General features: G+C 30.8%; 7 protein-coding genes across 20 annotated transcripts; 3 read left to right on the top strand and 4 right to left on the bottom strand.

Moving 5' to 3' along the window:
- The first annotated feature begins 1,141 nt into the window (after positions 1 to 1,141).
- Positions 1,142 to 3,495, top strand: LOC100649784 (thioredoxin-like protein 1). Its single transcript, XM_003400917.4, has 4 exons — positions 1,142 to 1,360; positions 1,760 to 2,027; positions 2,472 to 2,755; positions 2,842 to 3,495. Exons 1-4 carry the CDS (start codon positions 1,263 to 1,265, stop codon positions 3,053 to 3,055), a joined length of 864 nt encoding a protein of 287 aa, XP_003400965.1. The 5' UTR covers positions 1,142 to 1,262; the 3' UTR covers positions 3,056 to 3,495.
- Positions 3,496 to 3,569: 74 nt separating this feature from the next.
- On the bottom strand, positions 3,570 to 9,115 carry LOC100644980 (mediator of RNA polymerase II transcription subunit 16). 3 transcript variants are annotated; one of them, XM_012316581.3, is made up of 14 exons: positions 8,973 to 9,115; positions 8,527 to 8,688; positions 8,250 to 8,448; positions 7,928 to 8,174; positions 7,688 to 7,843; positions 7,431 to 7,603; positions 7,020 to 7,347; positions 6,730 to 6,937; positions 6,454 to 6,628; positions 6,206 to 6,352; positions 5,893 to 6,106; positions 4,098 to 4,207; positions 3,877 to 4,022; positions 3,570 to 3,801 (listed from the first exon to the last, which is right to left on the bottom strand). In XM_012316581.3, the coding sequence occupies exons 1-14, from the start codon at positions 9,032 to 9,034 to the stop codon at positions 3,678 to 3,680; spliced, it is 2,451 nt and encodes an 816-aa protein (XP_012171971.1). In that variant the 5' UTR covers positions 9,035 to 9,115; the 3' UTR covers positions 3,570 to 3,677. The 3 variants fall into 3 exon arrangements, with proteins under 3 accessions (XP_012171971.1, XP_012171972.1, XP_020722353.1); XM_012316582.3 differs by having other exon boundaries at positions 8,527 to 8,673; positions 8,973 to 9,112; XM_020866694.2 differs by lacking the exons at positions 3,570 to 3,801; positions 3,877 to 4,022 and having other exon boundaries at positions 4,156 to 4,265.
- LOC125386337 (caveolae-associated protein 4-like) lies at positions 4,310 to 5,865 on the bottom strand. The gene has a single exon (XM_048412160.1). It carries the CDS (start codon positions 5,564 to 5,566, stop codon positions 4,439 to 4,441), a length of 1,128 nt encoding a protein of 375 aa, XP_048268117.1. The 5' UTR covers positions 5,567 to 5,865; the 3' UTR covers positions 4,310 to 4,438.
- A 99-nt stretch (positions 9,116 to 9,214) lies between the features above and the next one.
- Positions 9,215 to 20,383, top strand: LOC100649898 (transmembrane protein 94). Of its 9 annotated transcripts, none has more exons than XM_048412155.1 (27): positions 9,215 to 9,304; positions 10,093 to 10,259; positions 10,343 to 10,477; positions 10,648 to 10,784; positions 10,854 to 11,047; positions 11,121 to 11,591; positions 11,680 to 11,841; positions 11,913 to 12,016; positions 12,085 to 12,179; positions 12,244 to 12,481; positions 12,691 to 12,801; positions 12,999 to 13,092; positions 13,162 to 13,379; positions 13,459 to 13,694; positions 13,766 to 13,890; positions 13,961 to 14,109; positions 14,554 to 14,595; positions 15,064 to 15,198; positions 15,494 to 15,637; positions 16,000 to 16,144; positions 16,205 to 16,413; positions 17,384 to 17,558; positions 17,802 to 18,047; positions 18,168 to 18,405; positions 18,489 to 18,582; positions 18,668 to 18,829; positions 18,897 to 20,383. In XM_048412155.1, exons 2-27 carry the CDS (start codon positions 10,096 to 10,098, stop codon positions 18,967 to 18,969), a joined length of 4,296 nt encoding a protein of 1,431 aa, XP_048268112.1. In that variant the 5' UTR covers positions 9,215 to 9,304; positions 10,093 to 10,095; the 3' UTR covers positions 18,970 to 20,383. The 9 variants fall into 9 exon arrangements, 8 of the variants coding, with proteins under 8 accessions (XP_048268112.1, XP_048268109.1, XP_048268113.1 ...); XM_048412152.1 differs by having other exon boundaries at positions 14,554 to 14,601; XM_048412154.1 differs by having other exon boundaries at positions 9,277 to 9,401; positions 14,554 to 14,601.
- On the bottom strand, positions 14,904 to 17,389 carry LOC110119900. The gene has a single exon (XM_020866695.2). It carries the CDS (start codon positions 17,321 to 17,323, stop codon positions 16,490 to 16,492), a length of 834 nt encoding a protein of 277 aa, XP_020722354.2. The 5' UTR covers positions 17,324 to 17,389; the 3' UTR covers positions 14,904 to 16,489.
- Positions 20,384 to 20,483: 100 nt separating the features above from the next.
- LOC100645100 (GPI ethanolamine phosphate transferase 2) lies at positions 20,484 to 24,911 on the bottom strand. Of its 3 annotated transcripts, none has more exons than XM_048412159.1 (14): positions 24,773 to 24,911; positions 24,019 to 24,175; positions 23,741 to 23,939; positions 23,445 to 23,654; positions 23,181 to 23,372; positions 22,712 to 23,057; positions 22,444 to 22,640; positions 22,129 to 22,374; positions 21,879 to 22,048; positions 21,627 to 21,805; positions 21,398 to 21,551; positions 21,039 to 21,336; positions 20,790 to 20,956; positions 20,484 to 20,720 (listed from the first exon to the last, which is right to left on the bottom strand). In XM_048412159.1, exons 2-14 carry the CDS (start codon positions 24,165 to 24,167, stop codon positions 20,489 to 20,491), a joined length of 2,739 nt encoding a protein of 912 aa, XP_048268116.1. In that variant the 5' UTR covers positions 24,168 to 24,175; positions 24,773 to 24,911; the 3' UTR covers positions 20,484 to 20,488. The 3 variants fall into 3 exon arrangements, with proteins under 3 accessions (XP_048268116.1, XP_012171973.2, XP_003400927.2); XM_012316583.3 differs by lacking the exon at positions 24,773 to 24,911 and adding an exon at positions 24,259 to 24,670; XM_003400879.4 differs by lacking the exon at positions 24,773 to 24,911 and adding an exon at positions 24,252 to 24,668.
- LOC100650013 lies at positions 24,799 to 27,245 on the top strand. Of its 2 annotated transcripts, none has more exons than XM_003400920.4 (5): positions 24,799 to 24,980; positions 25,266 to 25,486; positions 25,559 to 25,646; positions 25,735 to 25,965; positions 26,066 to 27,245. In XM_003400920.4, exons 1-5 carry the CDS (start codon positions 24,831 to 24,833, stop codon positions 26,177 to 26,179), a joined length of 804 nt encoding a protein of 267 aa, XP_003400968.1. In that variant the 5' UTR covers positions 24,799 to 24,830; the 3' UTR covers positions 26,180 to 27,245. The 2 variants fall into 2 exon arrangements, with proteins under 2 accessions (XP_003400968.1, XP_003400967.1); XM_003400919.4 differs by having other exon boundaries at positions 24,917 to 25,070.
- Positions 27,246 to 27,339: the final 94 nt, after the last annotated feature.

The following is a 27,339-nucleotide window of genomic DNA, read 5'->3' as shown; positions in this document are numbered from 1 at the left end:
AGAAAGCGAACGAATGTATACAAATTTCCTCGTACAACGCGAGGTGAGTAAAAGTAAATTAAAATAATTCTATTCTTGATACATACCTCCGGTTGCAAAAATATATACAAGTTAAATAATAATCGTTACATTTTAATCATTTATTCATAGAACACACTGATTTCGATAAATATTCGCATGAAACAACTTGTCCAAATTGTTCATGTTACATCAGAACGAAAATTTATCATTATAATACTTATGTAACACATATTATGGCTGTAATTTTGCTTCCCATATGGTAAGTATATATCAAATATAAATGTTTAATATTCTTAAATTAAGTATCCTTTAAAAAAGGAGTAAATTTCATTCCCATAGTATGTGCATAATACCATACTGTACTAATGTATATAAAAATACCGCACATTATTGCCCCCGATGCAAAATTTATTTAGGGACCAAATTTGCAGAAGGTAGTAATATATTTCATCATTGCATAGCAAGTACTGTTTACTATTAATTGTAACATTTAATACTGCGAATAAAATATTAATACTCCAAGATTATACACGTTATTGGTATTTTAGTACTTAGGAATGTTTCTAAGTATATATATATACACACACACTTATATATACTTATTTATATATATATACATAAGTATATATATTTCATACATTCATTTCATGAATAAAAGTGAAACAAATTCTGTTATTATATATGGATCATATCTACCAATTAAAGATATAACATTGTCATACATACGCATTACGTTTGAATTTTCAACGTGGCTTAGAAATATAGCAATTTGAAAATTACGTAGCCAACAGGTATACGATGCTTTTTTGACAGAAATCGTATAAATTAGATTGGAAATAATTACCAATTGTTAAAAACGATTTTCCAATATGAAATATTACTTTCATTCACCAAATTCTTGCAAATTTCAGTAAATTCAACAAAAAGTCGTACACCTCCTTTCTGTACTTAGTAGAAATTCTCCATAGTTGGCGCGTTAAGTTACCTGAAGCCGCATTTTGATGTGTATTACAATATAGCTACGTTTCCAATCTATTCGGATTCTTCGCCTTCATGTGTAAACAGTCTTTGCTTGAACCTCCAATCGCGAATCCGAAATATTTTAACGTGAATTAGCCATAAAATTGAACGTATTCGAAAATTCAGTGCTGTATGCTTAAACTGCCAGTCATTCAATATTTCTATAGGAGTTTATACGTTTTTCCTTTATTCATGTTGGATTAGATCGCTATAAAAATACAATGGGTGCAGTACGTGTAATCAATGACGATGGCCAATTTTATGGGGAAATGGCTAGTGCAGGTGCAAAATTGGTCGTAGTTGACTTTACGGCAACATGGTGAGCTTTTTGGGGTTATATCAAATGAAAGGTTACTAAAACTTGAAGAACTTAATTTCTATATTTGCTATGTACACCGACTTATAACTTTCAAATTTTCGTTCCTTTTACGCTCATACATATTTAGAACATTATTATTATTTTATAACATTACCAACAAAGTTATGTTTAATATTTTTATATGTCTATTGTCATTGATATAGCAATAAATAATAATGCTCACGACGTTTTAAACACCTGTATTTTACAAAATGTAATTTGTTGAATTTTAATGTAGCTACAATTAATCATACTTAATTTTACGTGTTTCTGTAATTGATATAATGATTAGTACCAATGCAAACGAAAATATTATACTATTTGAAAATATCTCTTGCTATTAATCTTATAATTCTACAGGTGTGGCCCTTGCCAGAGAATTGCACCAATATTTGAGCAATTATCAATTAAATACCCAAATGCAGTATTTCTTAAGGTCGATGTAGACAAGTGTGCAGAGACTGCTGCAATGCAAGGAGTTAGTGCAATGCCCACATTTATATTTTATCGTAACCAAACAAAATTGGGTTTATGTCAAGGAGCTGATCCGGCTGGATTAGAATCAAAAATACAACAATTTTATGGCAGTGGAGATTCAGAGGATTCTGAGAGTCCAGTGTCTGGACATGTACGAAATAGTGATAATGTTTATTACCATATTTTTGGAATATTTCTTGTTGCAGTTTTGTACTTCTGGAATAAGTACCAATAAAAAAGTTGTGGTAACCTTCTTTCAGTGGATATTAACATTATTATAACATATTCATTAATAAGAAAAAACCATTAATTGAAATATATAACATATATTATGTTGCTTCATCAATTGCATGTATTTATAATTTTTTAGTATTTTGTAAATATCATATTCCAAAGTTAAATTTGTCATTAATATACAATATGTTCAAAACAAAACTTGTATTGCATTTAGATGTTTTTACTCTTAATAAAAATTCTTATTTATATATGTATATTTCCCTGGATGTTTGTACCCAACTTTATCGGACATAAAAGTATGAGATGATACTACATAAATATAAATACTCCAAAAATCCTCAAAGGATACCTTTTGCAGATGGATCTATCTAGTTTCATTACAAAGGCACAATGTGAATGTTTGAACGAATCTGATGATCACAACTTTTTACAATGCTTAAGTTCTGACAATGGGTATTTAGAAAGTGAATGCGATGAACAGCTGATTCTATCTATTGCATTTTCACAAGCAGTTAAAGTGCATTCTTTGAAGATTAAAGCTCCCAAAGATACGGGACCAAAAAATATAAAACTATTCATTAATCAACCAAGAACTATTGATTTTGACATGGCAGATTCTAATACAAGTGTCCAAGATTTAACGTAATACTGACCTCATTGATTTTACATTGCTTATATTATATAGCATTCTAGTAAATCTGTTCTAATTATATTAAATTTTTGTGCAGATTATCACCAAAGGATATTGAGGAAGGTAATCCAATTTCCTTGCGTTATGTGAAATTTCAAAATGTACAGAATATACAAATATTTGTAAAAGACAATCAAAATGGTGGTGAAACAACAAGAATCGATCATCTAGCTATATTTGGCTCACCAATTTCAACAACAAACATGGGAGAATTCAAAAGAGTGAATGGAAAAAAAGGGGAGAGTCATTAACAACCAGTTAACATGTGAAGGATTATAAAAGACTATGTTATGTCAGATAGATTTTCCATGGCCATTACATTTCCTAAGAATACTGAAAAGAACTAAATTTTCTCTTCTTTATTTATATATTATATTATATAACTTCAATCCAATTATGGAATGATATAATAAAATTCGAAAATTCACACACTCATCATATACATTGAATAATAACACATATATATAAATCAAAAATTATTTGTTTATTAATAAATTATTGACAGATTCTATAAAATAAATTACATTATAGTTACGATACGTGTTTCTCTGATTATACAAAATTTTTTATTAAAAAGGTATTTAAATAATTTTTACGTGTATGCGTGCTCAATCAATCAATGATTAGGTGCAAAGTTGCAAAAAATAAAAATTGTTGTGCTCATAATAAATGAATGATAAAAGTTAAAAAATATTCTACCTAATTACCCTTTCTATGCAAATAAAAATATTATTTACAAAAATATTAAATAAAATATATCGTATCTTGAATAAAAATGTTTAATGTGATTTGTCTTATCATGTATAAAATCGTAAGTAATTGTAATATAAATTTCAGTACATTACTTTCAGTAAATTTAAATTTAATTTAAATTTAGGGACAAGTTTTATGAATTCGCCAAATGCCACCGCAACGACAAGCTCGTGCCCACCTTTGATCCCATGCTCTAATTGCAGCTGTCCTTGTCATATTTTGAACTTGTGCTTTTCCAACACACCTGGAATTTTAATTTACAACAACTTTATTCGTCATTTTTTTGTCATTATTTCGTCAATGCACTTATATCTAATACCTTGTACATTGTTTCACGAGAAGTGGTTGCTTCCCAAGATACAAATGCCTAATACCATCTACAATCTGACCACTATGCATACAACCTTCAACTGGATTGAGTTCAGGTACAAATAGCAATTGTTCAGGTTCTATGCCATATTCTAACTATGATTAAAATAAAATTGAAGATAATTACAAATTATTTATTGAATTGATGAGAGAATATTCTGCTCTATTTACCTGCAAAGGGAAGCTTTGATAAAATAGTACAGGTGTAGCTATAGCTGTTATGCTATTGCCCTGATGTAATTGTGGTATCATAATCTGATTAGGTAGCAAGCAACAATCATCTGGAAGACAGTCATTGTCATAGCACATACTTTATTATATTTATCATTTTATTGTCCCCTTTAAAAAGATTACTATGAAGTATTTTCTTATGACTCCTTGACTATCCTACTATCATTATGTACTATTCTATGTATATAATATAGCGCAGAAATTATAACTAGTAGTAAAATGAATGATTTAGATATTTTGTTAAACTACGGAATATCTAATTATATTTCGGATAAAACAACTTAATTTTTGAAATCGTCCTTGGAATCAGCTTGTAAAACAAGGATTGGTTTTTCGTTATTCAAACACACACACCACTTTTTGGCTGACTCTTGATCGGGCTCGATTTCTAAATATACTTCATTTTTTTCCCTTTTCGGACTTTTTACATCCGCGATAAAATACGTTACTTCTTGCTGTTTATTTGTTGGAGTATCAGTTGGTTTTTGCTTTTCTTTCTTATCTTCGTTAACATCTTTTCTAGCCAGCGAAAAGTCACTTGGAAAAAATTGGTTCCCTTCCGTTCCTTGAGAATTACTTGTTCTGTTTTGTTCAGCTTTCTCAGCTTCTCTTATGAGGTCGATAAAAAATAATTCTCTTGGAGAAAGAGATCCTTTCGGACTCTTTGTGTCCAATTCATCTTGCGGCGTAACTGCTACCAATTTTAAGTAATCTTTCATTGATTCTCTTTGGTTTTTTAAAGTATCATTTCCTGACTTGGGTATATCTTCATCTTTATTAACATTTTTCTCCATATTTATAGTTCCAATACGTCCGACCTTATTACCTGAATTACGACGATGAATCACAAGAGGAGGAAGATCTTTATGCTTTTTAACTTTGTTATGCCGAGATTTATCCGAAATATCTATATTTGATTTATCATAGGCAATTTTATCTTTATCAGAAATTGAATCGTTCGGAGCTCCATCTTGTTTTGTATCTTTCAGTTTTACATTTTGCAAATGATCGAGTTTCGTATTAATCGAAGTCCCCGATTTCAAAGAATCATTTGTACCATAGGATTGCAGTTTAACATCGTCATCATGATGTTTAATTTCAAAACATTTCCAAATTAAAAGCAAGCATAACATAATGAAAAGCCAAATTAAAAATGCGATAATCCAATTTAAAATGACCCATCCATTGGGCCAATTTTTAGCCTTGCCTGAATGATAAGTACTGATTAAAAGAGGAGACAATATGATCCAATAAAGTACAAATATACAGCATGTTATTATACAAAATATAGCTAATCTATGCGGTCTCGAATATGGGCAACAACTTCTCGATTCATTTTTGTTTAACAATAGCTTGTGTTTTTTTAAAGCCACCGAATTTGTATGTTTTGCCGCAAGTTTCTCACTCATTTTAAAGTATACAAAAAGAAAATCGAAAAATTATAACACTATCACACTATATATTTCTTATATTTTTGCATTTCATGTATACTCATTAGCATGCATTTACCGCTACTGAATGAAAAAATCTGTAATTCCTTTCAAACGCATGAGGAAGTGGTGTCTTATCTTACTTCCTCCTAACCAACATATTACGATAAAGTTTCAACGGCTAGTTATAAATGTTATACACAAATTATCAATCATTTTACTACATGTTATTCATATAAATAAGTATAGATATTATACCATTTATACTATTTATAATACTACATAACAATGATGAACGAGCTTACCAATTAAACCATCGTCTACCTGCTGAGTCTGGCCATCTCCGTTCGGCTGAACCAATTTTGATAATAAACGGAATAACAAGGCCAATACATCAAGATTATCGGCACTACGAAGAAATATTGGAAGACACGAAGGACGTAATAAACCCCATATACGTATAATTACGAGCAGTTCTCTCAATGTATTTAAGGCCTTGTGGTCTTTCAGGAGTTCATACTGGATCGATATTACGAAAAAAAAAAAAAAATGAGTACGATTATGCTAGTTTAGACAAAGGAATAATTATATTTTTCAAAATTTATTTATAATACTCACACCGCCAGATTTCATTTGTAATCGCTGCTCCGGAAGACGAGCTAAAAGATTCAGAGCTAGATCCGCAACCCACTGAATTAATTGCTGCAACGACTGAAGTGTACTTGGTTCTACGGTAAATTCTTTGGGATCGAGGTGTAAAAGTACCTAGCAATAACATATTAATTATCTACTACAAATATTACATGCAATTACGTATTAATTATCCACTAGGATATAAATGTAGGAAAAATATGTTTTATTTTTACCTTATCTACATCAGTGATAGCATCATTAATTACTGCTGCTAAACTCTCTGCTGGTCCCTTATCATGAGAAATTAAATCTGATGGACGTAATAACGACTTAAATGCTGTTGCTACTGAATGTATCATAAGCAACGACGATAAATCTGCCGCCTTACTTTGTCCTGATACTAGCATCCTGAAAATATATTTTTAGCGGTGATCCTGCGCGAAAACTACACGAAGCAGGTCCACAGACTTTCGTAAGAACAATTTTTAAATATAAAAGTAATACAAAACCTGTACAATGATATTTTGATGCAAAGAAATTGGATATAATGATACGGTTGTATTGATTGTAATTGTCTATTAAAAGAAACATCTAATCTTTCACACAATGGTTCGATCATTGAAGACCTCAAACAGAATAGTATATCCAACCAATCTAATCCTGTTACTAAACAATATTCTAATAACGTACAAGCATAACTTAATGTCAATGATGGTCCTGTAAAAAGAATTAGTAATATGGTATACTATATTTTTTAAGGACACTGTTTCTTATATAAATTTATTGTAAATTGAATTACCTCCATCAGGTAGCAATTTATATGCATACAAATTTCCACGTGTATCACATGCTAAAAGTACACAACCTAGCCAAGATAGATCTATATTCGTTATTGAAATCGAATTTTTAAAGTACTTATTACTTGGCTCTTCAGACCGCCATGCCATATTCAGAGAAGAATAAGCTACTTCTTTTAAGCAATCACGACTTAAACAATGTATTGAAGAATCTGCTAAAGCTACTACAACGTAACTTGGGGGAGGTAATGTGGTGACTATAGATAATTTTGTAGTCGTTATCGCTGTTATTGGTGACTGACAACGATATTGCGATTGATGCTGCCATACCTATAAATTTGTGTCAAAAATATACGATTAAACAGAAATCAGACAAATTTTATGTACATAATCCTTCCAATTTGAACACATACCACTACAGTTTTAAATGGTTCCAATGTTTTGGGCTGAAACAACTTATGAACAGGTTGCGATTTTTCCCTTAATTCCCATACTTCAACTATACCACCACTATCGCTATTAACAGCAATAACTAAAGAATCTGCATCTTCTCGAACTACAAACTTTAAATGCGTTACACTTGTATCTAAGAAAAAGAAAATTTTTGTATTTTAAAATCTGACAATGCATGATCAGTTATAAGTATTAATTATAAATTTTTCCACTTTACATGTATTGTCCTTTGGTGCACCATCCTGTAGGAAAAAACTAGGCAGTGCTTGTGATGTAATGGTACACTTATCATCATTTTTACGTACTAGTACTCTATAACACCTGATTGGCAAACAAATATTTCCACTACTTATGGCTACCAGAATATGGCCATCTAAAAGTTTACAATATTTTATATTGATCTATTAGTTGTTATTGAAGTATCTTAATGTTAATTAAGACATGATTATATATGTACTTTTCCCATAGCATAAATCAACTGCTGTTATTCTGTGCCTTGTGCTGCCTAAACTTTCAGTAGAGGAACAAATAGGATTCTGAAAGTCTTTTGTGATCATAACAGCACCAACCATGCCAGTGGTTGAAACTACCAATGCACCTTCTGCTGCTCTGCCACCAAACTGTCTTACAGAAGGAACAAAGGGTAAATGATTAAATTTCTCACTATAATGAATACTATCTTTTTTCTCTGTCACAAGTCCTGTCTGAAATAATACATTTCCTCTATAAAATAATGATACCAATGAATCCTTAAAGTAACTTCTTAACATTATAAATACCTTTTTCCCATTATGAAACCAAGCTGCGCCTAATATATGTTCACCAACAAAACAGGTGGAACCAATTAATACCCAATCATTAAGAACATGATCTTTAAACATCCATAATTGGACATGTCCAATAGAATCGCAAACAACTAATTTATCACCTGGTAAATCCCACTCCAATGCAGTAATAATATTTTTATTTGATAATACCCTAATGTTATATAATAATATTGGTTAATTTTGTAAAATTTTTTGGACAGGTAATAAATTAATTAAAAATGTTTCATACTTGTGAGTATGCCAAGGCATATTTAAGTCGCAAACATAAACATGAGATCCCCATGTCTTTCCACTGTTATCATCTAATTCTGTAGTTGTAGTAAATGCAGCTATGTTACGACTAGATAATGAGCATAAAGATTGTCCCTCATAGAGGCTAAAAATTTGATTACTGCATAAACATTAAAGAATTATGTTTTAAAAAGTATATTCTCGGAGTCAAACTTAATTATAATATATGCATAAAATTCATAAAAATAAGTATACCAATTATATCAAACTATTAATAGATATACATATTATGGTAAATGAAATATATGTTATCTTTTAATACTTTGTTTGTAATATATTAGTATGGATAACAAATGCTCAAAATATATTATATCAGTGAAAAGTTACTTTCAATAAAATATTTAATATCTATGAAAATTTTAAAAAATTATAATAATCACATACCTTTCTTGATTTAGAAACGGTTTTGGTGTGACTTTTCTATTTACAGTATACAGTAAATCCATTGTTGTGAGGTTATGTTATATTACAATTTAACAAACACTATGAAAATGAGTGTGTGCACTCCAAAATTACTTGTGTACTATACCAAGACCCATGCATTGCGATGCATGAAAATTTGAGGTGTATTAATTTCAACTTTTATTAAATCACGCACAAAATTTTACTTAAAAACAAAACTACATACACATCACTGTCGTCAGCATTGCGTCATGTGCTCGACTACGTGTTTGTGCTCTGACTGATCTGAATATGCATTCTTCGTTCTGACTTAGGTCATTCAAAATTATGCCTTTTTCCATTACCTTTAGTTTACTGATTTACGGCCAAATTTTAAAGCAAGAGATTATAAAACCTAAATAATACGATATCGTTCGTTAATATTAATTGATTTATGCAAGTGTTAATGCATTTTAACCTCACTCCGTTTGTTTTGATTTGCTTCTATCCCTCGAAACTGGCTGTATTAATAAATCATATTTGCATCGTTCTTTCCTTATTTATTTCGATTTCCTCTACCTACTTATGCCGTAATAAAAATTCAAAGTGTTGCTTAAATTTGTTATCGACTTATGTCCTTAGTTATTCATTTTTTCATGGCGTGGATTAGAATGTAGACAGATTGGTGTTGTTTCAGAATATTATTAAATTTTGAGATTCAAATGCATGATCTAAAAATTATAGCAAGATTAAAACAATGTTGTTGAAATGGATCATAGACTATTAGAAATCTTGTTTGTCTATATTTTTCTCTTTTGTTTACCCTACATGTTATATTTACTTTTTAAAATATATGTACATCTCAAAATGATATATTTATCATTAGTTCATTAAATAGTTATCAGTTCTTATTTCTTATAAATAAAACCTAGTAATATATATCAACATAATTATCCTTCCTCTAGCCTATATTATCTTTTCATACATAAAAGTGCTACCACAGTAGATTTTTGTATGCATATTTGTGTTATATATGTGTTATAATTTATGGAATCTGTATATGTGAATTTCAATGCATACCAGATATTAAAGCATACAACAATTTAATGATTTGATTATATAGAAAATGGATGGTGATCGAGCAAAGGACAACACTTCTAAACCAAGTGAAAATGTTAAGAATAAGTCCACAGAACCATTAGGGCTAAGTACAAAAATTGCTCTTGAAACATTACAACGCGATATTAGGAGAGTATTACAAGAATATGAGGAAGAATATAGGAGAAATAAGTAATTTTATTACTTATTTGCTATTTATGTTGAAGAACGAATTCCATATTTTATACTTTGTATACTGTATATATTATGTGCAGAAAATATAAAGCTTGGCTAAAGGACACTTTACATCATCGTAGTCAGTACACAACTCTTTGTTGGACTTCAGCAATTGCACTTTTGATCAATGCCATTATCCTTGTTATTGCATTCTTCACAACCAACGATACATGGTATGAATTAACTTAATTTTTATTTATGTATCAAACATAATGTCCTATTGTACATTTAGTTAATGCTTGCTGTTGAAAGTAGCTTGTAACTATATTTTGTATCGAATGTTGAATACTGCTTCCTTTGATATATAAAGAAATATAATGCATACAATTTTTTATTGTTATAGGCATCCTACACTGCCTTATGAAGGACTGACTGTTTGTTGTTTGGTAGTATTAAATTTTATTTTAGTCATATCCGATAATAAATTACGACATGAAGAAATTCCTTATAGAGTACGAATTCTTCTTGACCAATTGGAAGGTACTTATTCAAATATTATTACTTTATTATATTTTAAATTTTTCTGCAATATTATTTTCCATATTTCAGTGGCAAAGAATAATTCTCAATGGAATCCCGAAAATTATCCACATTTATGCAGTCCATTGTCCCCCTGTCTAACTTTGCAGTGGACTTATCGTGATGGTCGTATAGTTAATTTGCCTTGGGCATTGTTAGTTGCTGGTGATATAATTGTTATAAAACCTGGACAACAATCACCTGGATACTGTATTCCTTATGATGTAAGTTTGACATTTTAGAGCTTAATACAGTTTATCATATAAAATAAAGGATAATAATGAGAAATCATTTCAGGATGCTGATGCACCGATGTTACACGCAAGAGAAATATATAGTCCGCAGGTCCACAGCGCAAATGAAATTTTTTCAACGCCACAAGCTCGAACGCCATTGAAAAATAAAATCTATAAACTTCAAGAGACACCCTATTTGATGAATCTCAGAATGGCTCTTGACCAAGCTCTTGATAGGCCGGTTACATATCACAATCGCAAACGGCATCTTTTAATGATTTGTTGCATCGAACAACTGGCGTATCCAGTTCTTCTGATCATCGTATTACTTGTCAATTTGTTTCGATACTTATACGCGACAGAATATTTCGGTGTCGGTTACTGGAACGAAATGTTCTTGCTACAACCGATTGCTATTAGTATCCCTTTGCTTCCGTTAGTATTTCCAACTTGCTGGATCTTTTTAAATTGTTTCGGAATGGCTCGTTTCAAAGCTCTGTTTAAGCTTTATCAATCTTCGAAGAAACTTCAGGTTAATACATTTTTAACATAAAAGAAACTTTCCGTCGACTATTGACCAAATTATTTGTACAATATTTTCTAAAATACATTGGTTTTAGTTTGTGGATCCTTTCGAAGACGCAGATATTTCTGGGCCTAGCAACCAGGAAGTAGTGTACAATTGGTTGGAATTAAAAGAATACTTTTTCAATATTTTAGTTGGTAAAGAACATATGATGTCGAGATCTGCCAGTATTCTACACGTCTTAGGATCAGTCACGGTACTTTAAATACACGACGATTTAATTTTTAAATAATGTGAAAGAATGAATGAAAGCAAACCAATTTCCAGGCACTGTGTTGCGTAGATAAAAAAGGGATTCTTTCGTGGCCTAATCCAACTGCAGAGAAAGTATTTTTTTTAAGAAATGCTAATACTTTATCCCCGTCTTCAAGGTAAATATACTTCTTAAGAATATACGAATTCTTAAGATCATAAATGTGACATGTAGATTATTTTACAGTACTGGTAGTGTAGATAGAACCTCAGAACCTCAATGTCAGACACAAGCTGAAGACTCTAAACAAGATTCAAACAAGACATCATATATAACACATGGTAATAAATAAATGCGGAAAGTATGTCTTATAAAATATCTATTAAAAAATGAACAAATTTTCAGATTTGTCTCACTCAGCAGCCGAAGTTTTGGACCTGACTCACGATCACGCTTTGCCGTTTCGTCTACAGTTTGACGACCATTCCTGGAGACAACACTTGAACTCATTAAAACCCCTAGGTTTAGCCATCCTCCTCAATACGTGTAATATGGACACCCAAGAGCATTACATGCAGTTTTGTTGCCATGTCACGTGTGAAGCTCTGTATAATGAGGATCTTGTACCGGTTACAAACAGACGGTACGTATCCATGTCGCTAGAATCACATTTTCGTTTGTCTTTTATCGCATTGTATTTCTTCCCCTTGTTTGTGTGCAATAGTCAAACTAATTCTTCCAAATGTCAAGCTAATTACATCCAGTTTTATCATACGCATAATTCCAAGAACAGCCCAATGCAAATGGTAACATGTCCAATTACTAGTAACGTTGATCATATACATTTGTCAGCTACCAGGATCACAGTATAGAAGATAAGAGTGAAAATCAAGCAAAAGATACAATGCAAAGTTCGAGACAAGTGTATTTAGTCGACGAATCAGGGAGCCTTGGACATATGTGGTCAGTCCAACCATAGTTATTTTACGTATCCTCTGTATTTGTAGTTAATCCGTTTATATGGGTGAATGTATCTCCGAGCATACATATATTCATAGGAATGCTAGTCATGGAGCAAACTCACATTTTTGTTCTATTTCCCTTTTCATTCGTCGATGTAAATTTCCATTTATTTAAATTTACGTATATGATTCGTATAGGTGTTTATGTGAATTAGCGAAGCAGATAGGTTTCCAAGACCAGGCACAAAATATATTCCAATTGGAGCAACAATTGTCTACATTTAGACACGTCGTAAGCATTGATCGAACCCTTCTGTTTGCATATCTTTAAATGGGAAAATTACAATTCTTCCTGTTGTAGCAACCAGAAATGGTTCGACGAGATATAAAGTTCGCACGATCTTTAAGTATCGCAACAAAATTAAAGTTCCCGTTTCCACACATGGTCGCCGTGGTAGTTAGAGAAAGGAGTGGCGGTGGTTTGCAACTGCTTACACAGGGTACAGCGGACATAATTTTGGACTCCTGTATCGAATTTTGGGATGGTCATGATCTGTGTCCACTTTCAGCATCGGATAGGTACATAGAAATATTAGCCTTTAAGACATATAATGCTTTTTTTATTTTTTGATATATTTATCGAACATGTACATTTCAGAAAAAAGGTGCAAGATTTTTATCAAAGAACGAGCTTAACGTCATATTGCACTGCATTTGCGTACAGACCACTAACACGTGGTATTTGCGATAGAATGACTAAGATATATTTAGAACTTCCCGCGGATAGCAAACATTTATATGCACCTCACAGAAGTCCTACTCCACTACCTTGGGACTTTCGAAACGTTCTCGATCCCAGAGTAAAAGGAATACTTGGACAATTTCATTCAACCGGTAATTATGATTACTGTATATATTTCTCATTAATCTATTTAATTAATCTATTTTTATGCGAATTTTTATAGATTCTTTGCTATGTAGTGAAAATAAAGATGATAACGTTAGCGACATTGATAGTTGCTTTGAAATTCAATGCAATCAAGTCTTTATTGGGATGGTGACTATGCAGTACCAAGCCCAAATCGATATGGTAAGATATTTCAGTAAATTGATGCACATAAGATAAAGTAACAAAAGAAATTACATAAAATATTTAACAGGTACAATTAATCGAGCAACTCGACAGGGCGTGCATTCGATTCGTTCACTTCAGCAAAGAAAACGAACTAAGATCACGCGTGTTCTCGGAGAAAATGGGACTGGAAAGCGGATGGAATTGCCACATATCGTTGCTCAGTGAAAGAGCTAGGTACCGTACCTCATTATTCTATCAAATATCATTGTCTCTATAAACTACTTTGCTTTGCTTTCTTTTGCTTTTGGATTAATCTAAAAAGTTTGGGGCATGTCCTCACGTTGGAAAGTATAAATATGTTCTCTATTTTTACGTGTAAAGTCTGTGTACAAAAACATGTTCGACACAAAGTATTACACTAATTGTATGTTTTTCGTCTTATATTTCTTCTTCTTCGTCGATTAATCTGAATATATATATATATATATAATATATATACATATATATTATATAATATATATACATATATAGATATATGTCGTCTCTTAATGTTTTCTCTCTTCTCTAATCTTGTTGTTAAGTCTAAAATAAATCGTGGCAACTGATATAATAAATTTGTTTAACTAGCTATTCGTTATAACTGTGGATGTGAATGTAAAATATGCATGTACGTTACAGGAGACAGCAATGGCTGGAGAGATATCCGCACATGCCCCCATCGTATATGTTTGTCTATACCTCTTTCTTTCATTACTGTTACTAATTTGCATGTTTATTCGTTACGCCCCTTATTAATAATTTTTCTTTCTTATCAGTTTTTACATAGAGTTAAACGTTCTTCGAATGCAGTTATATGATTTTCTTATCCCGTTTGATTTCAAGTCTTGTCAAATACTCTAGCCGACTTTCACGTTTAAGTACTGTCTCTTACCGATATTTTCCATGTATTCTATTTATGTTAATGATTAGAGTATTAAGTTAAATTGATTGTATTTGCGCTGGTAGTTACTGGTCAACTACATTCCATAGTTTTTAATGGCTTCTTATTAGCGGATACAACATTTTAACTACATCGATTCTTATACACTTTCTACAGTTATTCTAATGCACATGTGTTAATATCTCGTAATTTACGTGACATACATGATATACACAAATAAATGTATGTAACTAACACGCCAATATTAGGTCCGAGAGTCCAGTGGGTTGGTGGGTGAGCCAGGCAGCAGCCATGTCCTCACCCACTCCCTCGGCCCAATCTCATCAACATAATTACTCCTGCATGGATGAGGCCAGCCACTTGCTTAATCGTGTCTCTCCTCGGTATGTTACATATTTACCCTCTTATCACACATAATACACTAAAGAAATAATACATTCATCGTTATATCTTATTATATACACGTATCAATTTTCGATTAAAAAATGTGCTTTCGCTTCACGAATACGATAGTCGATTAAAATATCGCTGAATACTTGAACATTAAAAGCATGCATTCAAACATTTCTGCTGCATAAATATGCTGCATCGATGTGTTTGTGTTCTAAGAATTTTATCCTGCATGAACGATACACGAGAAAATCGCTTTTACATAGTATGATCTATTTTACATTGTAGCACTAATCTGGATAATAGTCGTGCGATGAGTATGTCCGCACCGAGCGCTATAAACACCGATTTCTCCACGGTAAAATTCGACGATGAGACCACGGAATGGAACGATACAGGAACATCTCAAGTCAAAAGCGCTATGAGCCATAGGTTCGTCTCTATCCAAACTTGAAACGTTTCTTTGAGATTACCAGTCTTTATGATTATTTCGAGTTATAATATTATAGCTATGATATTATTCTGATTTTGCATGGCAGTCTAAGTCACCTAGTACGAAGGATTACGAGAACGGAATCGTCACACTTTTCGTAATTATTTTTCGTTCTCTCCCACACTTTTTGTATAGTCTAGACTCTTTTTGATATATATCTCTCACGTTTGGTACTTTCATTACCATTGTACTCAAACTTTGATTTTACATACTCGTAGATGATCAAGTCTTCTGTTAATGATTTGAATTTATAACAAAAATAAATATATAAAATATTTAGCAAGTAATCGATTCTCAATAGGGAACAGGATACAGTGCGAAGCGAAGACAGTGTACTCGTACAAAGCGTAGATTTAGGTTCCGGACAAGAAGCATGGCGCTCTTTGAGTTGTCTTACAGACAGCACGGAGCAGAGCGCTCCCGTAAATTTTGATTTATCAAACAGGGTAAGTTTCTGTGATAAAATCTTACCCTGGATGTATTTTTATACTTTACATATTCTTCAGGCAAAACTACCTCGAGGCATCGATAAAATTAGACCGCATATAGAATTAATAGATAATGTTCCCCTTTTGGTATCTCTGTTTACTGATTGCAACACTACTGTTACAAGGGAGATGTTGCACATTATGCAAGATTACGGAGAAGTTGTTTGCGTACTTGGCTCTTCAGCCAATGCAGAGAACATGCCCATCTTTATGCAAGCGGATGCAGGGTAAATATTATTATTACTTTAATAATTAACGAATGATTTTCTACAAAATTATTAGATATATTACACGCATATAATGTCATTCACAAACTATATCATCTTTAGCTACGCAACGACCAGAAACTTGATAACTCGTACTATAAACAGTGTCTTTCTCGATTTGAGCAGATATCACTGGTCGATAGCATACACGAACCCTTTTCGAAGATGGCTTTACGTATTGATACGACAATTGATTCGTAGTGTGATAGTCTGTTTTGAATTTAGTTTGCCAGAATTCTCTCTTTCGTGGTCTTCTAACTATAGGAATACCAAAATCTTGATAAGATTCCTTCGCTACTGTGTTATAATCCACTGATATTGGATGCTGAGCTTTTCCTTGGTACGGTTTATAAGAAATTGTTTTCACGTATCCAGGATCTACGTAAGATTGCTTGAAAGTAGACGTCATGTCGTGAGAACCACTGATAGATAAACATGATATTGGAACGAAAGCTCTGCACAATTTTCCAGTTGCAGCTTGGTACGAAAGTTTATTCACCGTGTCGAAGTCGAACTTTCCAGTTTTACTAGGCACTATCTTTTCGTGTAGCCCGTAATGAAATTTTGGTTTAGAAATACAATCGTATTTCATATATGACAAACCATATGTGGTCTCTGACTCAATTTTCAAGGTTGGTTTCTTGTAAGATTTAGAGTATACCATAGGACGCACTTTACGTGATTGCAGATATACAAAATTCTCATCCTGACATATAGAATTATCTGGTTGCTTTAAAATCGTCGATGTACGTCGAGAAACGTCGGCAATAAACGTCATGTTTATAAAAATTGAATTTTGTTTAAAATAAGGTGGTATAAAATTTAATCGACACGAATAAATGTAGCAAATATTATTCATACATTCGTACATTCAACTGTTTCATGCAATGTTCAAGCATAAAATAATGATGGAAAATATCTGTGTTTTTAGAGTGGCAGTGGAACCACTTTATCCACAAGTTTGTCAAAGAATTCCAGCATTGACACCAACTAAAGAAGACCAAGGTCCATCTCCAGTCGATTTGAGTAGAGCACTGAATTCCATTGCCTGTTCGTTAAGCGTTAAACGAGAAGATCCAATTGCGATATTCCATTTAATTATGGAGGTAAATGATGGGTTCCTCAAAATATCTAATTATTAACTCTATTACTTCTTTTGAATCATTTTCTATCCAAAAGTGTTTTCTGATAGTTGAAATAAGACGGAAATTAGGATATAAAAATTTAAAGATCGTAGTACGATTAATTAAATATTTGCAATCCAGGATTATTTCAGTTACATTTTCAGTTCTAATCCAGTTCTTATTATTGTCATCATAATTACTGGATATTATCTATTGCATATTTAGGCTCGACATTATATGACGTGCCTTTGGAATTGCGTGCAATTCTGGCTCTGTTGTACAGTTACTCTCTCCTTCACTCAAGCTCTGTCTGGTTTCTTATTGCTACCACCTCTATTTTCGGTCGATCAAGTCTTATGGTTGTGTTGCTTAATCATTCCAATGTTATCTATATCCATGATCGCTACGCCTATGGATCCTACCATAATGCAACGTGCAACTGGGAAAAATCAGTGCACTGTAAATGGCGAGGTAAGAAATGCGTCGCTAGTTTTACATTTCTCTACTAAATTCGAAGTATTTCGAAATACCTTATGTATACTATATAAATTTTTTAATATCTAATAGATAGGTAAATTCTTGACTTTTCAGGTTGCATTGTTCGTTCTGTGGTGTTACGGCAGCAAATTTTTACCAACAATCATAACGATAGTACTATCGCAATGTATTTCGTTCTTGACTTTGTGTCCTATTTACACAGCAGACTCCAAGTGCCTGTATGTGTATCCCGATGCGCAAGGAAAAGTTTCATGGGGTGGTTGGGGGGATAAACCAAATATTATTTTAGTGATACAACATTTCGCCTTGTCCCTGTTAGTTTTACATTTAGGTAAATTTTATTATTTTCAAATATTTCGAAACGATCTACCGAGTTAAATTCTATTTGAACATTGAATATTTCTTTTTGTACAGTAACAATATCCGTAGGCTTTGTACATAGGGAATATTCCATTTGGAAGAAACAGCCATTCAACAATTATGTATGGTTCTTCAGTGCATTTATAGCGTGAGTATAAGATTTACGATTACTAAGTATACGCAAAACTTCATCTTCCATAAAAAAATATCCTATTCGAATTACGTTTTTGTAGATTATGCGCACAAGCAGTATTCTCAGGAACGGTGTTCTGCAAATTTTGGAAAGACGAAGGACAGAATATCGAAGATTTTCCTCTACATCTTCCTCTCTTTTTTTTAGTTTCATTGCCATTAATTTTTGCAATTAACGAATTAATCAAGTGGCAAGAGATCAAGTAAGTATAGAAATGTCTAAGCATTAGGAAAAGCATTTAATAATTTTCTAACGTCGAAAATGTTTAGGGTAAACGTGAGATATCAAAAGAGGGCACGACTTGAATTTGGTACAAAACTTGGAATGAATTCACCGTTTTAAAGAATTTTTATTTTAAATATGTCAGAGAAGAGATACGATGGTAATAGTAGCTAAGTTATGAAACATGTATTTCCTGAAAATCGAGATCTTTATCTTATTAGAAATCTATTCTGAAAAATGCACTAAAAATTCTATCCAAAACTGAAAATCATAAAAATAACGTTACGATTTAGAGTATAAATTTGTTCGAATAGCTGTATACTGTTTGACACTTGAAAAGTATTTGAAATCGTCTATTTAAAATTAACCAATGTTACTGGCGATCTTGCAGCCTTGCGAGATAATCGAAATTAGTATTCTAAACAGTGTAGTTTTGAAATGTGTATAATTGTTTTCGTAATTCGATAACTTGATATCAAAGTATTTATATTTTTGTATAATACGAAACGATAACGGTATTTTATATTTTAGAAGTTAACGTGTTGCAAGATAGCTATTTCAGATTTATGCAATATGATATACTTAATTTTCGAATTATAAATATTGTACACTATACACAGAAGAGTACTGTGCAATACCCTATCTTAATTCGAATTTAATTTGACGCAATTTAACTTGTTGGAATGCATTCTTTTGCGAAGACAAAATCCATGTTTATGGATAAAAATTATTGATAATTTCATATATGTTGGAAAATTCGACCTATAATTCGGCGTGATATGTAGAAACAAAAATCAAAATAATTCATTTAATTTTACGAATTCAGTACTTAAATAACAATAAGCATAATGAAAGCATACTACATGAAATAATGAAATAACGCTGCTATTTAGATTTAATAGACATAGTACGTATTATTTCTAGCAAATATGTATAGATTTAGGATTGTTGTGTTCCTATAGAAAATAATTTATTTTTTAGCGATAGAGGAATACTGCTTTCAATCGAATTTTTTTGCATGCCTGGTTTACATGATTACGGTTATATTATTTGCAAACATTCTTTTGTGCAAATGTTTTAAAGAAATGACTTTGCAAAGTATCATAGGTTACAATTAAATAGTAGGAAAAACGAGAAGTTAATATTTCAAACCGATGACTGTTATAGCACCCGAGAAATATTGAAATATTTCGATGTACCTTACGATACATTTAAGATGCTAATACCTTATATTTCTTTTATTCTAAAAAATATTCTGTTTTCGTAATTATATTGAAGTGAATTTTATATCATTTTATTTCTTATCTGTATATTATACATTGTTACGAATCTATACATAATTAAAATAAAAACGTGTACAGTTCATTTAAAATTCGAGCTTCGTTAGATCAATAGACAATTTCAATTGTAAAAAGGATGTCTAAAGAATATAGTTTATGTATATTACTAGAAACTTTTATATTTTTGATTTTTATAAAAGCGAAGTATTTGGTTAAATATAATGACTGTGAAATAATAATTATTAAAAGTAACAGAAACTTTTTCCTTAAATTTAATATATTCCTGTCGTTAATTCCAACATTTTCCAATTTAATGTTTATGATGTTTTGGATAAATAAATCGCACAAGAAATATAAAGTCATCTTTCATAATCATTTATTATTTCTTGAACTGTAGCTAAAATCAGCATAACGAACACGGCCAAACAAATAACAACAGAGTGTACAGCTTCATATAATAATTTCGGCGAGAATACTGACCAAACGAACAAATGATGACGCTGAATACTGATTATAATTGTGTAAATAGCTATTGGCAACAATCTCCATGTAATATATGTTTTGCTAAATCGCGTAATAATTTCACGAGTACTGAAAAATAACATTACCACTATTACATTAGTATTCCATTATTTGAAAAATTAAATCACAATTACTCACTTATATGGATGTTGTAAGATCGCATGATAAATAAGTAAAAAATAGGCCAAAACCGGTGCTGCATAAGTATTAATTAATAATAACGAACCATTAATAAATGGCATGTATGACTGTACACCAACGTAGCCCGCAGCTACATCGATAGTTGCTAAACTATTAGAATTTCCCTGGTTAAAAGTCGATTGTTTTGTTTAAAATTCACTTTACGGCAGTAATAACATCATAAATTATCTAATGTTAGACTATTACCTGATAAAAGTAAAACACGTTGCCGATCAGAGCATATAATACTTGAATATCTTGCGTAGTATCGTTCTTATTAATCTCATAAATCACGCTACTAACGATTATTTGAAATGGCAAGAGTATAACACTGTGTGACTGATGAACCATTGCTGCGATCATAATCCACATTTGTAGAATAAAATACAATGAAATTCTCAGGAAGGAGCTATCATTGCATTTTCTTATATGGATAAGATCGTAAATGTAATTTCCAAAATTCATTATGAGTAAAAACCAATAAATTTGTACTTCGAATATTCCTCTGTAACAAACGATCACATTTCAAAATATGCACAGATTTTTAATGTAAGCAACAAGCTTACCTAGTTTGAGGGTAAAATGGTATTTTGATAACCATATTATTATGCATATGGCGAAGATAAATGCACATACAAGCTATTGAATTCAACAAGAACGATAGATTTTTACGCTTCCTACTCCCGTGAATAAGATCGATCCACATCAAAAGTACGAGACCTGAGAAAATGGATTTAAGACTTTACAATATGTTTTAATTTTGTTACTTTAGATGGTAAATTGTAATTTAATTACCAATGATAAGCACAATCGTCATGCCCACCTTGCTTTCTTGTTTTATTAAAAATCCTGCTATGTCAGGAAGATGAGCATACTTATCTCCGGTACTATTTAATTTTCTGAGAGTTCTGTGTCCTATCAGTAGTAATAAAAGCTTAATACTAATTTGTGCATGTAAATTTTGTTGGTAGTGGCTGAAACGTGATGCTAAAAACTTAATATCATAAATAATATAGTACTTTATGTTAATAAAAAAAATTATCTTACGATCGTAAAAATTTTGTGATAAAGTTATAAAGTAGCGATACGAGGACTGTAACCCAATAGAAATACCAAGTTTGATGTTCTTCCTCAACAAAGCTAGTACCAGCAAGGCTAATTGCATGTATTAGGCTCCCAAATGAAAGGAGCCATTTTTCTACTCCTTTGTCAGTTTTCTAATTTTTAAAAAAAGAATTCTATTACAATGTATGCAAGCAAATCTTTTAAGTATTTGGATCTATATAATTTCTTTTACCTTAAACCTAAAAATGTGAAAACCTCTAATATTGGCAAGCAAGCAAGAATTTATTATCAAAACAATTATTATGCATAACGTTATCACAGTGGTAACTAAGTTCTTTGCATCAAGTAGTACAGTGTTTTCATCTTTCCAAACATAACTGACAAATAGCCATGAAAGCACATTTAGAATAATAAAAAGTGCAACATTTTTCAATGGTGCTGATTTGGAAGACATTTTCCCTAATAAGATGCAAATAATCTGAAATAGTTAAGTTGTTATATAGAAGAATTAACATAATGGAGAATTGAGCTAACTTTTGATTCTTACATGACATAAGAAAATTATAGCTATTGTTATTATCTGGAAGTCATATTTTATTATGCTATTCATAAGGACTTCTTTCATCCCCTTCAATGCAGTCTTATAGCAAAGCACAATATCATCTGTCATACCATCTGGATGATCTTTAATGTTTAACCATGCATTGTGAAGCTTTATCGCTTCCAAATATTTGTGATATGCATCTGTAATAATCAATAAATACATGATATTGTCTCAAAGTTTATATATAGTTAAATATAATTGATTTACTCACATTCAGATTCATAATTAGCTAACTTTTTGAAATGATTAAATATTTGATTCGAATTATAATAAAGTATAAATAACTTTTTTGAAATAGGTAAATCATATAAAGAGTCCAAGAAGATAGTTCCTATATTAGAATATGGTATTGGCACTCCCAAGATAACAGATAATGTAGATGCAATATCTATTTGTGATATTTCTATGGGATCTTCAATGTGATTTTTATGACTTTTTCCACCAATTGCAATAAATGGTACAGTTGTTTCTGATATTGTTGAACCACCATGACCACCAGAATCTTTCATCCCATGGTCCCCACAGACAATAAACAAAGTAGAATCATTATTTTGATTCTGAAGATAATAAGTTTACATTGATTTTATAAATGTATGAAATGAATTGTAATTCTTGTGAAAAAAATATTTCATATTATACTTTGATTAAGCATAATATTTTAGATATTATACCAAACCTACCCATTCTTGAACTTTAATCTGAATTTCTGCTATCACATTATCCATTTCTTTAAGTTTGGTTTTGATCAGTGGGCTAGATGGTCCATGAACATGACCAATATGGTCAAGTCCTAAGTAATGAAGAATCATTATGGACCAGTTATTATTGTTATATAATTCTTTGTGTATATGTCTAGTTACATTATCATCAACCTGAATTGGAGAATTTTATTGTATGTAATTATATATAATACTAAATAAAGATATAACAAAAACAGAAAATACCTCAGTAAAATCTGTTACAAAGAATGATGTAGTACCATCATAACGATCAAATATAGAGGGAAACAAAGTGATCCAAGTATCATCTCCATAGAATACTGATTTGTAACCAGTTCTTTTTGCTTGGAGGAGCACACTGTCACCAGTAACTGGTTTACTTCCAAAATTTAGAACAACATCAATAAAACTTGGTATCATACCGGTGGTAATTGCCTAAGTTATATAAAATATTATTTTCTTTATATTTCTATAGTTTTCAAGAGCAAGATTCACAATGAATATTAATTAAAACCTTGCACCTTTATTCTAGGCATAGTAACAGTTGGTGGTTGTACTTTAGTTTGTAATAGAGAAGCTGAAGAATTTGATATAAGGCTACTTGTTACAGGCATTGCAATCTTTCCAATTGAGCCTGTTATAAAATCCCACCTCAAAGCATCAATGACCATAATGATCAATTTTTTAGCTATTGGTTGATACAATGTATCTACCTTTACTCTAAAAGATTTGTGGTATAAATTATATAAAATACATTTCCTTTGCCTACCTATATTTTTTACATATTTCTTGAACTCACCTTGTATTTTCAATAAATTCTGGTATATTATCTTGTGTTGCTATAGTGTTATCATAATACATCAAAGGAAAAAACCCATACAAAAATAATGCAATAGACAAGAATCCAACAAAAATTATATATAATAATATAATAATATTCCTATCCATTTCCTTTTCTGCAATTAAAGAAAAATTTATAGGAAAAATTTTTATAAGAAAAATTTAATTTATTTTATTATAAATTCTATCTACGTGTTACTTTCTATTATTTCCATATTATTTCATATAACTTTAAGGTTAAGCTATCAAAAGACCGAATATGCAACAGTTTCTTAAATACATTTTTGTCAGTCTTCATTTCCTCATTAAGAAAATATTACAACCTATAATTTGCTATCACTTATAGATATAAAATGTCTTTGAACATTATTTTATACTATATAGAACAATTTCATATTTTATACGAAGACTGTAAACTAATCTCTTTTTCTCGCGGTAGCGGTAAATTTTAAGCCAAACAAAACTAGCGACAGATGTATGCTTTCTCCGCAATTACTAAAATTTGTCAAACCTATAAGCTATAAATAGTTTAATACATCCAACAATAAGAACAAAAGGATCATTGATGTATAATTTTCTAATTGATCACAAATACATATCTCCTATGCGGGAAATTCTAAAATACTCGACAAGGGTTACCAACTAACCGCAGATACCATACAATTGAATGCAAATATGTTTTCTTTGATAGATAATTAAAATTAAATTCATACCTTTAGATTTACTTTATTAGTTTTTAACATATTAAATATTCTAAAAAGATCAAATATAATGTTTTATACAAATAATGATGATTATAAATCACGCTATATTTCGTTGATAAAACTCGAACACAATCCGATCAATAAATGGAAGCCGACTTTATTTTACCAAGCAGATTCACTCAGTCAGCAAGCACCCGCAGCGACGCATTATGTTTCGGTAATCAGAATTTCAACGTAGCACAATTTCTTACTTTTCGTCTCTAACAATAAGTTATACTATCACATTGTTTGACTCCTTTGATACACTGTGAGTATGTGGAATTAACGAAGATAATTTATTTCGTTTCCAAACAATTTTCTCTTTACTATAACAGTACTACTATTCATTTGTATACGAAAACATTTTGTTTCCTCCAAATTTGAAATCGTAGATTTAGTAAAAAATAGTTAATTGAAATTTCTAAGTGAAAATATTTTAAAGAACATCTACAAACTATTTCAGAGGGAAATGGCATCAATAGAAGAAAGCTGGAAAGAAGCAATTGATGGATTAAATAGTGATGTCTGTGACACATGGTTCACAAAACTACAGGAAGCTTATTCAGAAGAAAAACGTACTTATCATAATCTAGATTCTCTTCATGATAAATTGAATCATTATTATGAAATTAAGAATAACTTGAAGAATCCTCAAGCTGTGCTTCTTGCCTTATTTTTTCAAAAGTAAGTAGCATCATAAACTCAAGTAAAGAAATAATATGAATAAATTAGAATTTTAATAATTTAAATTTGTAGCTTTGAATATGACCCCAAAGCTTTAGATGATGAAAACATGAATTTGGAGCATTTTAATGCATTTGCAAATGAAGCTGAAATTCCTGCTGTAATTATCAGTTTATGATATAAGATTGTTACTCTCATCATTAGATAGAAGAATATACATTTTTTACATTGTTTTTTTATGCACGTAGGATGCACAATTAAGAGAAGAAGCTTGTGAACTTCTGAAAGTAGCTGCAACACATAGTACTGATGCACATAAAATTGGTGGTGCCTTTGGTAGTGAAGATGCTCATTACTTTTTAGATTTGGACATGGCTGTGTTAGGATCTTGTCCAGAAAGTTATGCAGAATATAGAGAAAAAGTACGTGGAGAATATTCTTTTCTTAGTGAGCCAATGTATATTGCATTACGTTTAAAGGTAATAATACTATTGAATGTATTATGCTTAAATATATCTATTCCTTCGCATATGTACACATTATTTTCTGATTACTCTTTTTTCATGTTAAAAAAATTAGGTACTGCAGAACTTTGTGCAGATCCCAAATATTTTTGCCACAAAGGAATTTCGAGAAAAATATGAAGAGCAAGCACGACAAAATATTCAAGCTGAAGTTGAATTGTTGTCTTAGGATAATTAATGAATTTTATGCATGGGAAGATGTATCTTTATGAAGTCTTTGTTACCAAATATGTTTATTACTTAATTAATTAAAAAGAAAGAAGTAAGGTTCCAATTGACACATAATTCTTTTAATGTGTCAGTAGACTTTGATCTCCAAGTAGAGTAAAGTAGCACAAGCCTATATTTTGTGTATTAGTATTTAAAGTGATGGATGTCCACAGACATCATACAGAAGTGTAATATATTATTAAATAAGAAGTACATTCATGTCCCGCATTTAGTATCAAAATTATATGATAGAGTCTGTTTCATTAAATAAAAATAATTCTCATAATAAAACAAATTATTTATAAAGCTCTCATTTCCAATGCTAAATCTTAGGCATGAATGTATATCTTTCTGTGTTAAAATTATATTCTAATTTTGTTTAAATGTTCCTATGTTTATTTTTTTTATGCTTTCATTTCTAACACATATTTGTTTCAACAATAAAATGCTAAAATTTATTTACCAATGCTTTTTATACTAACAATACATAAATAAATTTTTAAATATTAAAATATATGTTTGTGTCTTGGTGATTGCTTCTAATTAAATTATATAATGTATAACATGTATAATATTTGTAAGTGATATGAAATTTGTATGTATTCAACTAATGAGCAAATTTTAAATATTGTTATATTGAATTACATATAAATTAAACTTACAGTTGTAAAAGTAACATAATGTAAAACGAAGCCAAAGAACCGTCAATCTGTCGTATAATACAGTTTATTTTATTTAACTGATTAAATTGATGTAAAACTTTAAATATGTTATTATAAAAAATATATGAATATTTATGTATTATTTAATATCTTGTATGTTATTCCGTAATATCAAAATGAAATTCGATTGTTGACAGAATACCTACACAATTCATTATTGATAAGGACAGTATCATTTGAAAGTATACTTTACCCTTTTGTCTTTGGTTCAATTAAGTATTACTCCATGACCATGCTGGGGGGCCAAATAGGCAATATTGGCAAAGTTACTTATGTCACAATAAATAAATTTTTGAAATTGTACATCGATTGTTTAACTATACTTGCGTAACTTTATTTAATTTTATAAAAGATTTAAGATATAATGTTTATTTGAATATATTCGACTAACTTTGGT

This window comes from Bombus terrestris, chromosome 14, assembly GCF_910591885.1.
Source record: "Bombus terrestris chromosome 14, iyBomTerr1.2, whole genome shotgun sequence".
Taxonomy (NCBI): domain Eukaryota; kingdom Metazoa; phylum Arthropoda; class Insecta; order Hymenoptera; family Apidae; genus Bombus; species Bombus terrestris.
This window is presented reverse-complemented; position numbering and strand designations above follow the sequence as displayed.

Bases quoted from the DNA above. Each gene is read 5' to 3' on its own strand.
- LOC100649784 (XM_003400917.4), top strand. From the start codon at position 1,263: ATGGGTGCAGTACGTGTAATCAATGACGATGGCCAATTTTATGGGGAA. The intron at 1,361-1,759 runs GTGAGCTTTTTG...ATAATTCTACAG, and splicing joins GTTGACTTTACGGCAACATG to GTGTGGCCCTTGCCAGAGAA. The intron at 2,028-2,471 runs GTACGAAATAGT...TACCTTTTGCAG, and splicing joins AGAGTCCAGTGTCTGGACAT to ATGGATCTATCTAGTTTCAT.
- LOC100644980 (XM_012316581.3), bottom strand. From the start codon at position 9,034: ATGGATTTACTGTATACTGTAAATAGAAAAGTCACACCAAAACCGTTT. The intron at 7,348-7,430 runs GTATGTGTTCAA...ACAAATTTATAG, and splicing joins AACCATTTAAAACTGTAGTG to GTATGGCAGCATCAATCGCA. The intron at 6,629-6,729 runs GTTTTGTATTAC...ATATATTTTCAG, and splicing joins ATCAAAATATCATTGTACAG to GATGCTAGTATCAGGACAAA.
- LOC100645100 (XM_012316583.3), bottom strand. The intron at 23,940-24,018 runs GTGAGTTCAAGA...CAAATCTTTTAG, and splicing joins GAATTTATTGAAAATACAAG to AGTAAAGGTAGATACATTGT. The intron at 23,373-23,444 runs GTATTTTCTGTT...TCTCCAATTCAG, and splicing joins TTGTAACAGATTTTACTGAG to GTTGATGATAATGTAACTAG.
- LOC110119900 (XM_020866695.2), bottom strand. From the start codon at position 17,323: ATGTACGAATGTATGAATAATATTTGCTACATTTATTCGTGTCGATTA.
- LOC125386337 (XM_048412160.1), bottom strand. From the start codon at position 5,566: ATGAGTGAGAAACTTGCGGCAAAACATACAAATTCGGTGGCTTTAAAA.
- LOC100650013 (XM_003400920.4), top strand. From the start codon at position 24,831: ATGTTTTATACAAATAATGATGATTATAAATCACGCTATATTTCGTTG. The intron at 25,647-25,734 runs GTAATTATCAGT...TTATGCACGTAG, and splicing joins ATGAAGCTGAAATTCCTGCT to GATGCACAATTAAGAGAAGA. The intron at 25,966-26,065 runs GTAATAATACTA...TAAAAAAATTAG, and splicing joins ATATTGCATTACGTTTAAAG to GTACTGCAGAACTTTGTGCA.
- LOC100649898 (XM_048412152.1), top strand. From the start codon at position 10,096: ATGGATGGTGATCGAGCAAAGGACAACACTTCTAAACCAAGTGAAAAT. The intron at 10,478-10,647 runs GTATGAATTAAC...TTATTGTTATAG, and splicing joins TTCACAACCAACGATACATG to GCATCCTACACTGCCTTATG. The intron at 12,482-12,690 runs GTACGTATCCAT...TACATTTGTCAG, and splicing joins GTACCGGTTACAAACAGACG to CTACCAGGATCACAGTATAG.